The sequence below is a fragment of the Bubalus kerabau genome, chromosome 10 (assembly GCF_029407905.1).
Source record: "Bubalus kerabau isolate K-KA32 ecotype Philippines breed swamp buffalo chromosome 10, PCC_UOA_SB_1v2, whole genome shotgun sequence".
NCBI classification, from domain to species: Eukaryota; Metazoa; Chordata; class Mammalia; order Artiodactyla; family Bovidae; genus Bubalus; species Bubalus kerabau.
The window spans coordinates 65,890,582-65,903,679 of record NC_073633.1 but is presented as its reverse complement, the minus strand read 5'-3'; the positions used below and the strand labels follow the sequence as shown (position 1 = coordinate 65,903,679).

At 41.3% G+C, this 13,098-nt stretch overlaps 1 protein-coding gene across 5 annotated transcripts in view; it reads left to right on the top strand.

Moving 5' to 3' along the window:
- The window catches only part of GALK2 (galactokinase 2), a 168,561-nt gene that overhangs the window by 114,258 nt on the left and 41,205 nt on the right, over positions 1-13,098 (top strand). For all 5 annotated transcript variants that reach the window (XM_055538011.1, XM_055538010.1, XM_055538012.1 and 2 more), the window contains one exon: positions 5,876-6,086. In XM_055538011.1, coding sequence (XP_055393986.1) covers positions 5,876-6,086 — 211 coding nt within the window. The remainder of the gene's footprint in view (positions 1-5,875; positions 6,087-13,098) is intronic.

Here is a 13,098-nt window from a genome sequence, read left to right as displayed (position 1 = left end):
AGCGGCCATCACTCATTCAGTAGTTTTTAGCTCCTGCCACTTAGTGGTCAATATGGAGCTTATTCTTTGTGTGGTGAGAAGTGGGTATAACGTTCTCAGGGGTTCTGCAGTTTTTTGGAATCTGAGTGGAGAAAAAACAAACACCCAGGGATGTAGCCAGTTTCACTCGGCCTGTTGATGTAGTCGAGCTCACTCTGCCAGGACGCTGGCATGGAGTATTCCCAGGACAGTGAGTCCTGGCCACTGGACAGGGCGTGCACGCACTGGGAACAGGGTCTATGTGTCGGTGGCAGCAGGTGTAGCAGGGCCTTCAGTGCCATGCTGAGGATCACGGGCTTGGTCTTGGAAGCAGTGGGAGCTGCTGATATTAACGTACTCTAGAAACATCAAGTTGGCCGCAGGAACTTTTACTTGGTTGAAGAGAAGTAAGTCTTAAAGTGTCAGTGGGGATGGGATCACAAGAGAGGGATGCAAAAGGAAAGAAGCTCTGACTGGACCTGGTGAAAGGTCAGGTATAAGGCTGTGACTGGGTTTCTGTCTTCCTTTTGGTATAAATGCTATTACTTTGAGAAAGTTTTCCCTGACCACCCTCCCCACTTCCAGTAAGTTAAATGTCCTTTTATATGCTCTTGTCACATCCTATATTTTTCCCCTATAGCAGTTTATCACATGGAGGAAGTTCTTCACTGTATAATTAGTACCTGATGCCTGTCTCCTTGGGTGACTGTGAGCTGCATGCAGTCATGAGCCGTGAGTGCTTCATTCACAGGAGCGAACATGCATTGCATGCAGTTGTGTGCAAGTGAAGGCTAAGTGTTGAGTTGAAAAGGGTGTAGTTTTAAGCTGAAGTGATGGAAAGCATAGTGCTGCGACTCATAGGTATGGGGAACATAGGATGGAAGGTGATAGGAAAGTGGGAGGTGATGACACTTGCCTGTGTTCTTACAAGTGGTTAGAAATTGGAGCTTGGCATGTTTCTTTTGGCTTGGGCAAAACCTTCAGGTGTATTTGTTTTGAGATAATAGTTGAGATTGAGGATTGAGTTCAGTTTGCTGAACCCAGAACGGAGTTTGGAGAGAAGGTGACAAGAGAAGATCAGAAGGCTGGGGGAGGTTAAACTTGGGAGATATCTTTAGTAATAACAAAAGGAGAAAACTGAGTCATGGATGGACATGTAAGGACCAGAGAGGTGAGAGGGAAGCTGGGAAAATTCAGTGCTACAGGGAATGTGAAGAAGGTAGGTAGTGAAGAATCCCAGAAGCCACCAATTTATTTAAGGAATAAGAGGACTGAGAAATCCTGTGGTTTTGGAAGTTCTTTTGGAGATAAGAAGGACCTCTGGGAAACCATCTTCAACAGTAAGAGTGGCCATGGAGGGCTCAGAAGTGGTGACTTGGGTCACTGGTTTTAGTTGTCAGATAGTAAAAGAGAAGGAGAAATGAAGAGCAGTAGCTTTAGTTATAAGAATTTGATGAGTGGAAACACCTGTATATGTTTGAAGGCCCAGGAAAATGTGTCTTGTGGGGAAGATATAACCAGAGAGACATTATTTAATCTTTATTGTAGCGTATGAGGTAGCATTATGTATCCCATTTTACAAATAGGGAATTTCCAGTCAAAGTGGGTTGTGATTTGTTCTAAGTAAGTGCAGGAGTCCAGCCTTCTTTTTGCATTGTGCCTCTTAGGGGTTAGGCATGCATGAGCTCCAGAGCACCAGGCTTGAGGATGCCTTAGAAAAAAGATAGACTGTGCTGAGGGTACAGTGAGGATTATAGCAGAGTCATTCTGCACAGTTTTGCAGATTTCTTCAGACTTATTCTGTGGCCTGCAAACTAATATGGAGAACACGGAGAGTGGGAATGACTAACACTGAGGAAGGTCAACATTGTGAGTGTGTTCATGATGGTTATGAACTCAACATGGGCACAGAAGTCACTGGGGATGATTCCATGTAGCTGGAAGAGGGTGAGGGGAAGATAGCAAAAAAAAAGTATCCACAATAAAAAGTTATGTATAGTCCCATTTTGGAGAAGGCGATGGCACCCCACTCCAGTACTCTTGCCTGGAAAATCCCATGGACAGAGGAGCCTGGTAGGCTGCAGTCCATGAGGTCGCTAAGAGTTGGACACGACTGAACGACTTCACTTTCACTTTTCACTTTCATGCACTGGAGAAGGAAATGGCAACCCACTCCAGTGTTCTTGCCTGGAGAATCCCAGGGACTGGGGAGCCTGGTGGGCTGCCGTCTGTGGGGTTGCACAGAGTCGGACACGACTGAAGCGACTTAGCAGCAGCAGCAGCAGCATAGTCCCATTTATATCAAACTATATGTGTATAAGTATGCTTGAAGTATGCATAAAAATGTATCATAGGATGTAAGATGGGAAATTGATGGTTATCTTATTGGGATGATTACAGATGATTTACTTCATCATTTTTGTTTAAATCCTCAAATTGTTATGTGTTTCTTCAGATTTAAAAATAAGCATGTGTGATTTATAGAACCCAAACCACCAACAACACAGCTGCTTTTGTTGTGTGGAAAATAACTTGTCAGAGATGGGATTTGAAATTTTATCCTTTGCTGACCTAGTGAGGAGAAAGACTTGGTACTTTCCCCATTGATTTGTTAATACTGCAAAATGCAATGAGAAAGTCAGAGAGAGGTGGGTTCTGACAGATAGGCTCCTGAGTTAGGGTCCAGATGTTAGCACTTTCCTACCACACCCTCTTACTGGAAGCCCCAGGGAGCCTCCCGGACTGAGGATGTTTTCCAGTTGGAGGACAGTGCTGATTTTGCATGTGGGACAACCTGTAAGTCTGGGGAGCTAAAACTCTTGGAATCAGCCCTCAATCAATGGTAGATGAGAGTTAGGGGATAAATACCTGATCTTTCTTATCTGAGTTGGACACATCTGAGGTGTATACCTACAGGTCCCAGAGGGCCCAGCAGGCCCAGCCTCACAAACTCCCATATCATTGCACTTTGTATCGGCTTCTCTTCCTGTCTCATTTTCCACTCCTCTGCCAAAACTTCTCTGTATCACCCTCTCCCCACAAATTCTTGTCTCAGGGCCTGCTTCCGAGAGAAATCAGCCTAAGACAGGGTCTCAGCACTATTTATCTACTTCTTTGCATGACTGTGGACAAAATATTCATAGACTGCTTTCATCTCCACAGAGCATCAGCCAGGCTCAGGAACCTCCCAGGAATGGAATCTGAAGTAGTGGAAAGAAAATGTTAGATGCTGGCTTAGAACTGCTTTCTCTGATATCCCCAGCCTGCTCCTGAGTGAGGAACTTGTCACAAAATGACCCCTAGCCCTGCTTCACGAATGTGAAGTAGGGCCAGGCACCCGGGCTGTGAGTGGCAAATTCCTTCACGAAGTTCTGTGTTTGGGCAACAGATCTTACCCATCCACTTCCCTCATCTGCAAGTCATCTTTACATTTCCTGAGCCAAATTTCAAAGGGTTTAGGCGGCTTTCCTGTTTGACTCCTACAATGTAGTGGACTCTTCAGGGCCTTATGGCTGTGCAGCTGTCACTGAGGGCATGTGGTACAGCTAATTGAAATACACACTGAACTGGCTCTGTGGACCCTCCAGCTGAGAGCTAAGTGGGCCCAGCAGCAAACTGGGGTATTGCTAGAGTAACTGCTAGTGTCTCTGCCTGTGGAACAAAGGCACCCAGAGAGGCAGGCTTTGAAAACAACTTTGCAGACTTTCTCCCCACACAGCCCTGGGACAGTTTCCTGGGACCAAGTGCCTGAAGCAATGTGCTTTGTTGAAGTGATGCCAGGATTGGGAACTTGGAGGTGGTGTGTACTGAAGGGTTCTTAGGAAGAGCCCACTCTCATCACTTAGGGATCGTTCTTTGATTTTTTTCCCCCACATTTCCTTCTTATTTTAGAAGGAACCCATCAAAGTGTCTTTAATCATTGCAATGTTCACTTCTAACACAAATCTTAGTTTGTGTTTAGAAACCATTTCTAAGACTTGAGTGGTGATTTGAACTCATATGAGTAGTGTGACATAGATATCAAACATAGCCCATTAGGAATGTGACCTTGGGGAAGCAAGAAAGAGGTGCAGGATGTGGGATGAATTTCCAACTCTATTTTTACTAGCTAGATGACTTTGGGTAAGTCACTCTCATCTCTTAAATAAGGTAATAATACCTTTCTCAGAGTTGTCAAAGGTGAAAAGAAGTAAAAATCACATTTAAATCATATGGCATTATACAAGTATGAACTTCTTAACTTCATTGCTTATCTCAGTTGGATTTGAATCTGTTTTGAGAAAGCATAATTCTAGATCATCCACTTTAGCTCTATTTCTGTATAAAATAAATATGTGGTATGTTGTCTGTTTTTCTTTTGTTTTATGTATGTCTATAAGTTTTCTGAAATTATTTTTGGGATACATTGGGTATTCCAAAAATACCCCAGTTGGGACCATGAATGAATGAGTTTAATGAATGAATGAATCTGTCTGTGGAGGTGTCAGTCAATTCAGTGCTGCTGCTGCTGCTGCTAAGTCACTTCAGTCGTGTCCGACTCTGTGCGACCCCATGGACTGCAGCCTACCAGGCTCCTCCGTCCATGGGATTCTCCAGGCAGGAGTACTGGAGTGGGGTGCCATTGCCTTAACGTTAAATGTGCTAAGCAAACAAGGTCAGAATAAAGGTCTTAGTCTGTGTCTTTGCTTTTAAAAATGGCGCCATGTTCTGTGAAATAATTGAATAGAAACGTGATTCTATTGTCCCCTTCTCCAGTTCTGCTTTAAAATCATTAACTCCTTTCAAATGTATGAGCCAGAGTTTTAAAAAGAGGATTAATGAATATAAGAACTACTGTTATTAAAATTCTTCAGAAGTGAGTGGCCCTAACCAAAGTATAATGGTCTTTTGGTAAATCTGCTTCCTGTCAAAAAGAAAGAAAATCAAATCATCATCATAATAGAAGAGTAAATCAGATGCACATTTCCCTTCTCTTGCTTGCTCCTTTTTGCTGTTTGCATTGTCTGCACCTGTGGTCCTCACACCCTTGGAATGAATTTTATAGACCTCCAGGGTGAGAGATACCGTCATTATTTTGACTGTTACCTGCATCTTCATTATTTTGACTGTCATCTGCTCTGAAGGTCTCAGTCAGTGGTTTGAGGAGGATGAGGGACACACATTCTGGAGTGTGTTTCCTGTGAGTGGACCTGGTTACAAAGGTTTGGATTATACTCACTCTCCCCAGCAGATTGAGGGGGTGACACAGGATGTAACTGGAAGACAGACCCTTTTCTTGAGGCTGGAGAAACATACAGCTGTACTACCACCAACGACCTAATGAAATGGTTTTTCATAAGGTCACCAATGAGGTTTTCATTTAAAATCTGGGGCTTGACTCCGAATGCCAGATACTTAAATTCGTTAGCCATTTCAAAGAGGCATGTGGTAAACAGGAAGTGCTCTAATGAAATCAGGCATTCAGTGTCTACCTCAGGACTCAGGTCATGTGTGAGATTTGAATAGTTTTCTGTAGACTTTATAGAGAGTGGTGTTTGGGGGATGAACTGAATAGGGACCAACCGACAAAATTATTCAAAGAAATAGCCCTGAGGGAAAGTGGTGACAGGCAAAAAAATCAGTGGGGGATTATTATTATTATTATTATTTTAGGAAAAATACTTAACTAGCTTGTGAGTGTCACACAAGCATGTTTAATTTCAAACATCTGAATTCAGAGTTCATTTTCAAGCAGTGGTGGGAATTGTGAATAGGTTGAATGGAAGAAAAAAGCTGAAAGTTGAATTTCACTCATTAAAATAGTGTATATCAATTTCTGGGATGAAAACTGACCATATATCTTGGTTTGAATTTGCAGCTCCTGGCTAAGCACAAAAGCTTGCCATGGAAAGATGTGCTGCGGCTGGAGGAGGTACAGGCCAAACTGGGGATCAGTCTGGAAGAAATGCTTTTGATCACAGAGGAGGCCCTTCACCCTGAACCCTACAGCCCTGAGGAGATCTGCAAATGTCTGGGAATTAGACTGCAGGAACTCAAGACCCAAATTCTCAGTCCAAACACTCAAGATGGTGAGTCTGCTGGAGAAAATAGGGCATGTGTTGTTCCCCCACCCCCAGGTGGAAAGTTTCCATGCCCCATGGGTTTTTACTGATTTTGAAGCATGCTTGAGGGAATTTGGAGAATGTATGTATTTCGGTAAACTTAATTATCTAGATTCTTGGCTTCATTAAATTCAAAATTCATTCTTACTGATCTGTTATATGCTGGATTTTCTTGTGAGACAAAGGTGAATAACACACACTCTTGCCCTCAAGAAGTTCCCAATTCACCATTGTAATTCTCCTGCTTTGGCCTATGCCAACCACAGAATTACAATGGTCAGGGAAAATTCACTGGAAACATCATGCGTTTTTTTCAAATGTGAGCCCAACTCAGTTTAGGGATCAGAAACCAAAGTGATGATCTAATAATATATTAAATGTACATTTATAGTTTGTTCTGGTATTTTAAAATTTTTGTAGGAAGCATCTTGTGGCACCTAGAAAAAGTTATGTTATCTTTTTCAGTGAATTTCAACAACAAATTATTTCTCACTAGAATTAAATCAGGATCTGAATAACCATTAGAAACATATATAACCCTTGTCATGCAGTTAGTATACCCTGTTTCTAGTTTTGTGATTGCCTGTTTTGAAGATAATGGGTATCAGGACTGTAATTCATAGTGTTATCCAGTAGAAAGCAAAGAAGAACTAAAGAGCCTCTTGATGAAAGTGAAAGAGGAGAGTGAAAAAGTTGGCTTAAAACTCAACATTCAGAAAACTAAGATTGTGGCATCCGGTCCCATCACTTCATGGCAAATATATGGGGAAACAATGGAAACAGAGACTTTATTTTTTGGGCTCCAAAATCACTGCAGATGGCGACTGCTGCCATGAAATTAAAAGTTGCTTGCTCCTTGGAAGGAAAGCTATGACCAACCTAGACAGCATATTAAAAAGCAGAGACATTACTTTGCCAACAAAGGTCTGTCTAGTCAAAGCTATGGGTTTCCCAGTAGTCATGTATGAATGTGAGAATTGGACTACAAAGAAAGCTGAGCGCTGAAGAATTGATGCTTTTGAACTGTGGTGTTGGAGAAGACTCTTGAGAGTCCCTTGGACTACAAGGAGATCCAACCAGTCCATCCTAAAAGAAATCAGTCCTGAATATTCACTGGAAGGACTGATGCTGAAGCTGAAGTTCCAATACTTTGGCCACTAGATGTGAAGAACTGACTCATTTGAAAAGACCGTGATGCTGGGAAAGATTGAAGGTGGGAGGAGAAGGGGACGACATAGGATGAGATGGTTAAATGGCATCACCGACTTGATGTACATGAGTTTGAGTAAGCTCTGGGAGCTGGTGATAGACAGGGAGGCCTGACGTGCTGCAGTCCATGGGGCCACAGAGTCATACATGACTGAACTGAACAGATCCAGTGAATCTGGTCCTGCAGCTTGCCACTTACAAAATCAATTACATACTCACAAATGTTGGTAGAAAGGTGGCTTTAATTAGAATGCTGGCATCCTGGGAGATGGCAGACTCAGCATCCCCCGAAAGCCACCTCCGAAGATTCTCTTCAGCCATGAAAGCTTTTAAAGGGAAACAAAAGCAATCCCAGTTAATCACTGAGATAGGGGGTCAGAGTCATTGCCATTCCCCACTGTGTGCAGGCTTGTCAACACCTTGTGATCTCTCTCTAGATATAATCTTGTTCACACAATTTGTTCAGGAGGCTACTGAACGGGAAACTAGGGAAGAAATCTGGTCATCTGTTAATTAGTCTTTATTTCTACTTCTTTGATTGACAAAGAATTGACAAATTAGGCAGGATTTTGTGTGATTAAAAGATTTGCAAGATGTCCTTGGGTTGGAGATGAGTAGAGCATGGGGCGCTTGGTTTAAAAATTAGTTATAATATAGCTTTCCTAAGGTGACAAGAGCAGGGGATTCCTGCCGAGGGCAGTCTTCTGTAAAGAGCTGCTTGCAAATCCCTGCTCGTCAGAACATCATTCCATTTCTATGAAATTAGGGGTGAAGGTCTTTCTTCTGTAACTTTTTCATGCTGATGCAGGATCCCTTATTCTACAGAGTAGACAGTGTCACCATGGGTCTGTAGTATCTCTTTGCTGACAATTTTAATTGTTCACTAACATATATGTTGCTGCTGCAGCAACATATATAGGCTAAGAGAGATGCTCACAAAGATATAGATTATTAAAAAAAAAAAGATATAGATTATTATGAGCAATAATGGTAATCCCATTCTCTTGAGGCGAGTTCTTGGAATTGTGCTAGCCGTAGATTCAGTACTGCTCAAGTTGAAGCAGTTTATGCCATGGCTACAATTTGGTCATCATGCAGTTAGCTTTTTCTTCTAGTGGAAGTTATAGATAGTATCTATAGGACAACTCAGGAAAGTGCACCAGACACTGAGTTTGTGATTCTATTGCCCTAATCATTCACCACTTGTTTTTGTACTAAGGGGCAAGGGGAGGAGGGTACTGTAGGGTTCTGCTCAGTTCCAATAAGATGTTAAAATATTGTGAAATCTAAAGCAATACTGGTTCAGCAAATCAAATGGTTCCTTTTTTTAAAGTAATTTTTAACTGGACTATATAGTTGACTTACAATGTTGTTAGTTTCTGCTGTACAGCAAAATGAATCAACCAGGCGTATACATATATCCACTCTCTTCTAGACTCCATTCCCATATAGTACATTACAGAGCACTGAGAGTACCCTATGCTATACAGTAAGTTTCTGTTAGCTATCTTTTATATACAGTAGTATGTATGTCAATTGAAATGGCTCTTTTGTACCATTTGAAGTGGGAAAAAAAAAAGAAATCCACAATTCAATAAGCATTTCTTTTTTCTTATCCTTTCTTTTTTCATACTCATTTTTCTGATTATTATACTTCTTATATAAAAGGATCTAGTTAGAGCAGGGCTCAGGACTGCTGTGGAACCACATTCTGAAACACCAGGAAGTCTTCACTGCTTAGGTTGACACATGTGGCTCACTTAAGTGTGGAGGCTTTTCCTGCTTGTCTGCTGTTTTTATACTATTAATGTAAAAAACCTGAGATGGAAGCCAGGCAAATGTTGGAGCTAGAGCCTTGGAGTGGCTTCTCAGAAGTAAAGGTTGTCTGTCTGTGAGACATCAGTGGTGGGAGCTGGGACATCTAGCTAAGCCAGTAGTCTCTTCGTGAGGCAAAGCTGGGGATGAGAACTTAGCGGAAAGATCAGAGCCCCATTCCCACCCCATTCACTTCAGGTCTACAGCTGGATTTTGAGTGCCTACCGTGGATTTGCCTGCTAAATGCAGGCAATGGCTACAATTGCTGGCAGCTATAGGATAAGATAAGGAAATCTTTTGAGGGCAGGGAAAAGGTTTTGGTTCCCAACACTGTTAGATCCAATTTAATTTGATGAATATTTGTTGAATTTCTAGATGAACAAACTGGCCTATAGACTTCATCAGAGCTGCCGCCTGTTTTTTTTTTTTTTTAATAAATCTTCCTGGAATACAGCCATCTATATGGGCTATGGCTGATTTTGCACTGCAATGACAGATTTAAGTAGTTGTGACAGAGTCTAAATGGCCCACAAAATCTAAAATATTTACTATCTGGCTCTTGGCAGATAAAGTTTGCTGACACCACTCCAGAAAGGCAGTAGACCAAAGCATAGCCATAAGGCCTGGATTAAGATCTCAGACTTCTGTTTTATTTTTTTTTTCCAGACGTCTTTATTTACTAGATTTGGGACCTGATTTGAAAGTTTTTAATCTTTCTGTTATCTTGGTTTTTCCATGAAATAGGCATAAGAGAAAGAGGTACTTAAAGAAGTAATTGGTGTAATGTGCTAGGAACAATGCTTGGTAATGGAGGTACTCATAAACATCAGCTACTTCTGCTATTTCTCTTCCCTCTCCTGCTTCCCCCACTCTAGGCCCTGAGGCTGAGCATTGGGAACACAGAAATAAACACAACAGGGTTTGATACTTAAGGAGTTTACAAAATAGTGGTGGAAACAAATAAAGAAAAACTGATCCAGCAGGAAGTAATGAGTGCAGTGAGGGAGGTGTTCTTGGGTCGAGGGAGACCAGAAAAGAAAGAAGTCAGAGCTGGCTTTACGAAGGAGACAGCAACCAGACAAAAGTTAGAGAATAAATAGAAATTTCCTAGGTAGACAGGCAGAAAAACTTCCAGGCAGAGAAGAATAAGAGAGGAATCCAGAGTACTACAGACAATTGAATGTTTTCTGAAAATAATGGTGAGGGATATATATCAGGTTGATTTTGTAGACAGGCCATCATCACACTTTGTTAAATACTGTGTGCAAGTGTTTTATGGATAATGGGGAAATTCATAAAATGTTTATTGAATAAAGACATTGGGTAGGGAGCGCTTCCAGGGGAATAGTCTTTATTCTTTGACTTAAGACATCATCCAGTTTCTTATATTTAGCAAATATATGTGTTAACTTCACTGGGCTGGGTATTATGCTGGATGCTGGGATACAGAGATAAGTAGGACGTGGTCTCTACTTTATAGTGACTTAGTGTCTGATTGGTGAGGGTGCTTCACAACAGTCACAGTAGATAATACCCATGGTAATAAAGGTATTTATTATGAGTCCTGAGTGTGGAAGAGAGAGTGACTAAATGCCTAGAGAATGTGGCATGAATTTGAAAAGAAAGTTATGGCCTTCTCAGGAGGAGAGTGGTGACAGGCCATTTCAGGCAGAAGAGTCTGGAAGACAGACATGCTGCTGCTGCTGCTAAGTCACGTCAGTCGTGTCCGACTCTGTGCGATCCCATAGACGGCAGCCCACCTGGCTCCTCTGTCCCTGGGATTCTCCAGGCAAGAACACTGGAGTGGGTTGCCATTTCCTTCTCCAATGCATGAGACATAGGGTATTTAAAAAATGTGTCAAGAGGTGTTGTGTGCAGTATGAGTTGGATGCCAAAAATATTGGCCTAAGGGATGCCTGTTCTCTTCTCCATCACAGAAAAGCCTGAAATGGGGGATTGTTGGTGGATATCTCAGTGACTAGATTCGTAAAACTAAAAAGGGCAGTTCAGCTGGAATTGATGATTACCTGTGTCTAGAAAGGAAGGGAAGGAGGGAGGGAAGAAAGGGAAGAAGAAAAGAAATAGGAGATAAGGAAGGCTGAGGTATGGATGCTGGGAAGTTAGGGAATTATAGATGGGAAATGATTTTGGAGGCAGGATGATGAATTTCTGGTGATGTGGCAAGGCATCTAAATAAAGATATAGAGCAAGTAAAGACCCAAACTATATAATTAGATTTTGGGGTTTTTGGTTAAGAGGCAAAGAGACCTTAATAGACATTGAGAATATTCACTGTCAAATGATCTTCATAAAGCAGCCTTTTCATGGTGTCGTTTCTTAGTTCAGAAATCTTTAGAGGTCCGCCATTACCTATCGCCTAAACTCTTTAATGTGGATGTTAAGTTTCTTCTCAATTTGGCCTTAACTCTGTTCTGTCCTGTCTCCTGTTTGAGCCCATACATCCCCATTTGGACAATGTTGTTCTGGCTGAACCATCCCACTCACTAATAGCCTGTCTTCCCTTTATTCCTAACCATGGCTGCCCATTCCTCTTTTCTGAAATATGGTTCCTACCTATTGTAAAAGCTCAATAAATTCTTATCTGTATCCATCTCAGTGTGAAGCCTGTTCTTTGTCTGTATCCCTGTTCCTTTTTCTCTGCATCTGCCTGTCTCCCTCACCTCCTACCCCTCTTTTGAGTAAGAATTTTTTTTTTTAAATAAGTTAATTTCTCAGAAAAATCTGGAAAACACAAAGGATAATTTTCTAATCATAGGATATGCATGACTATTTATGTGTATATTTAAGTTTTAGCCCCTTAAAGAATAATGATTTCATTGTTTTTGTAAAAGTTATGAATACTTAATCTTATCTCTTTATCTAAAATAACTTTCCTATTGGCCCACATGTATGATTTTTATAATTTATTAGGTTTATTGAGTGCAAACAAAACCTATGTTGAACGAATGAATCTATTTTGTAATTCTATCATCCTCAACTGGAGAAGGAAATGGCAACCCACTCCAACACACTCCAGTGTTCTAGCCTGGAAAATCCCACGGACTGGGAAAGCCTGGCAGGGTACATACAATCCATGGGTCGCAAAGAGTCGGACACAACTGAGTGAAGAACACTATCATCCTCCAAGGATTCCCCCTTTTGCTTTTGCAATAAGTTAAAAAAACAAAACAAACAAGAAAACAACCATGAACATAAATCAGCCTGTGGGATTCTAGAGTCTCCTAGATTAATTTCACTTGATTTATTCTCTGAATCCAGCCATCTAGCCTCAGCCAAATTTCCTCCTAAATTCCCTTGGTATGCAGCTTTAACATTAGAAATAAAAAATCCGTTTATATCATTGTCTTGTTCCTTCTGAGTCTGTGTTTGATTGGTCTAATTCCTTAGGTAAATGCTTCTATTACCCCTTTAGAAAATGTGGTTCTTATTGAATGTGGCACTGTCTTTAGAATGCATGAGTGGAGGCATAGATGACATGTGTCCTCAGCAGGGGACTCAGGAGGGTGCCACCACCCTATTATTCCAGGTGTCTACACTTCAACATACTTAGTTTTGACTTGGACAGATTTTCCTGTCATGGAAATCCATGATCCTCCGTTCTATTTCTGCCAGAATTCCTTTGTTCTTTTACCTGGATAACCTGGATATGAGTGTGAGTTGGGAGATGTTGACCTTGAGGTGAGAGTACAAGGAGATGTTTACCATCAAACTGTGGCTTGCAGCCTCTACTAAACCAGAGTTCCAAAAGGCCACGTTCTTTTCCCAGATTTCTAACAATTAGATTTAGAAATGCTCAGAGACCGTTAAAATTAAACACACACACACAAAGAGAAATTCTCAAATCCTTTAGACATTGTTTAAATGGCTATAATCCATCACCAGGAACTGGTCAGGAAAAATTTAAGGGTTATTCTTTAGGAAAAAATTTAAGAAT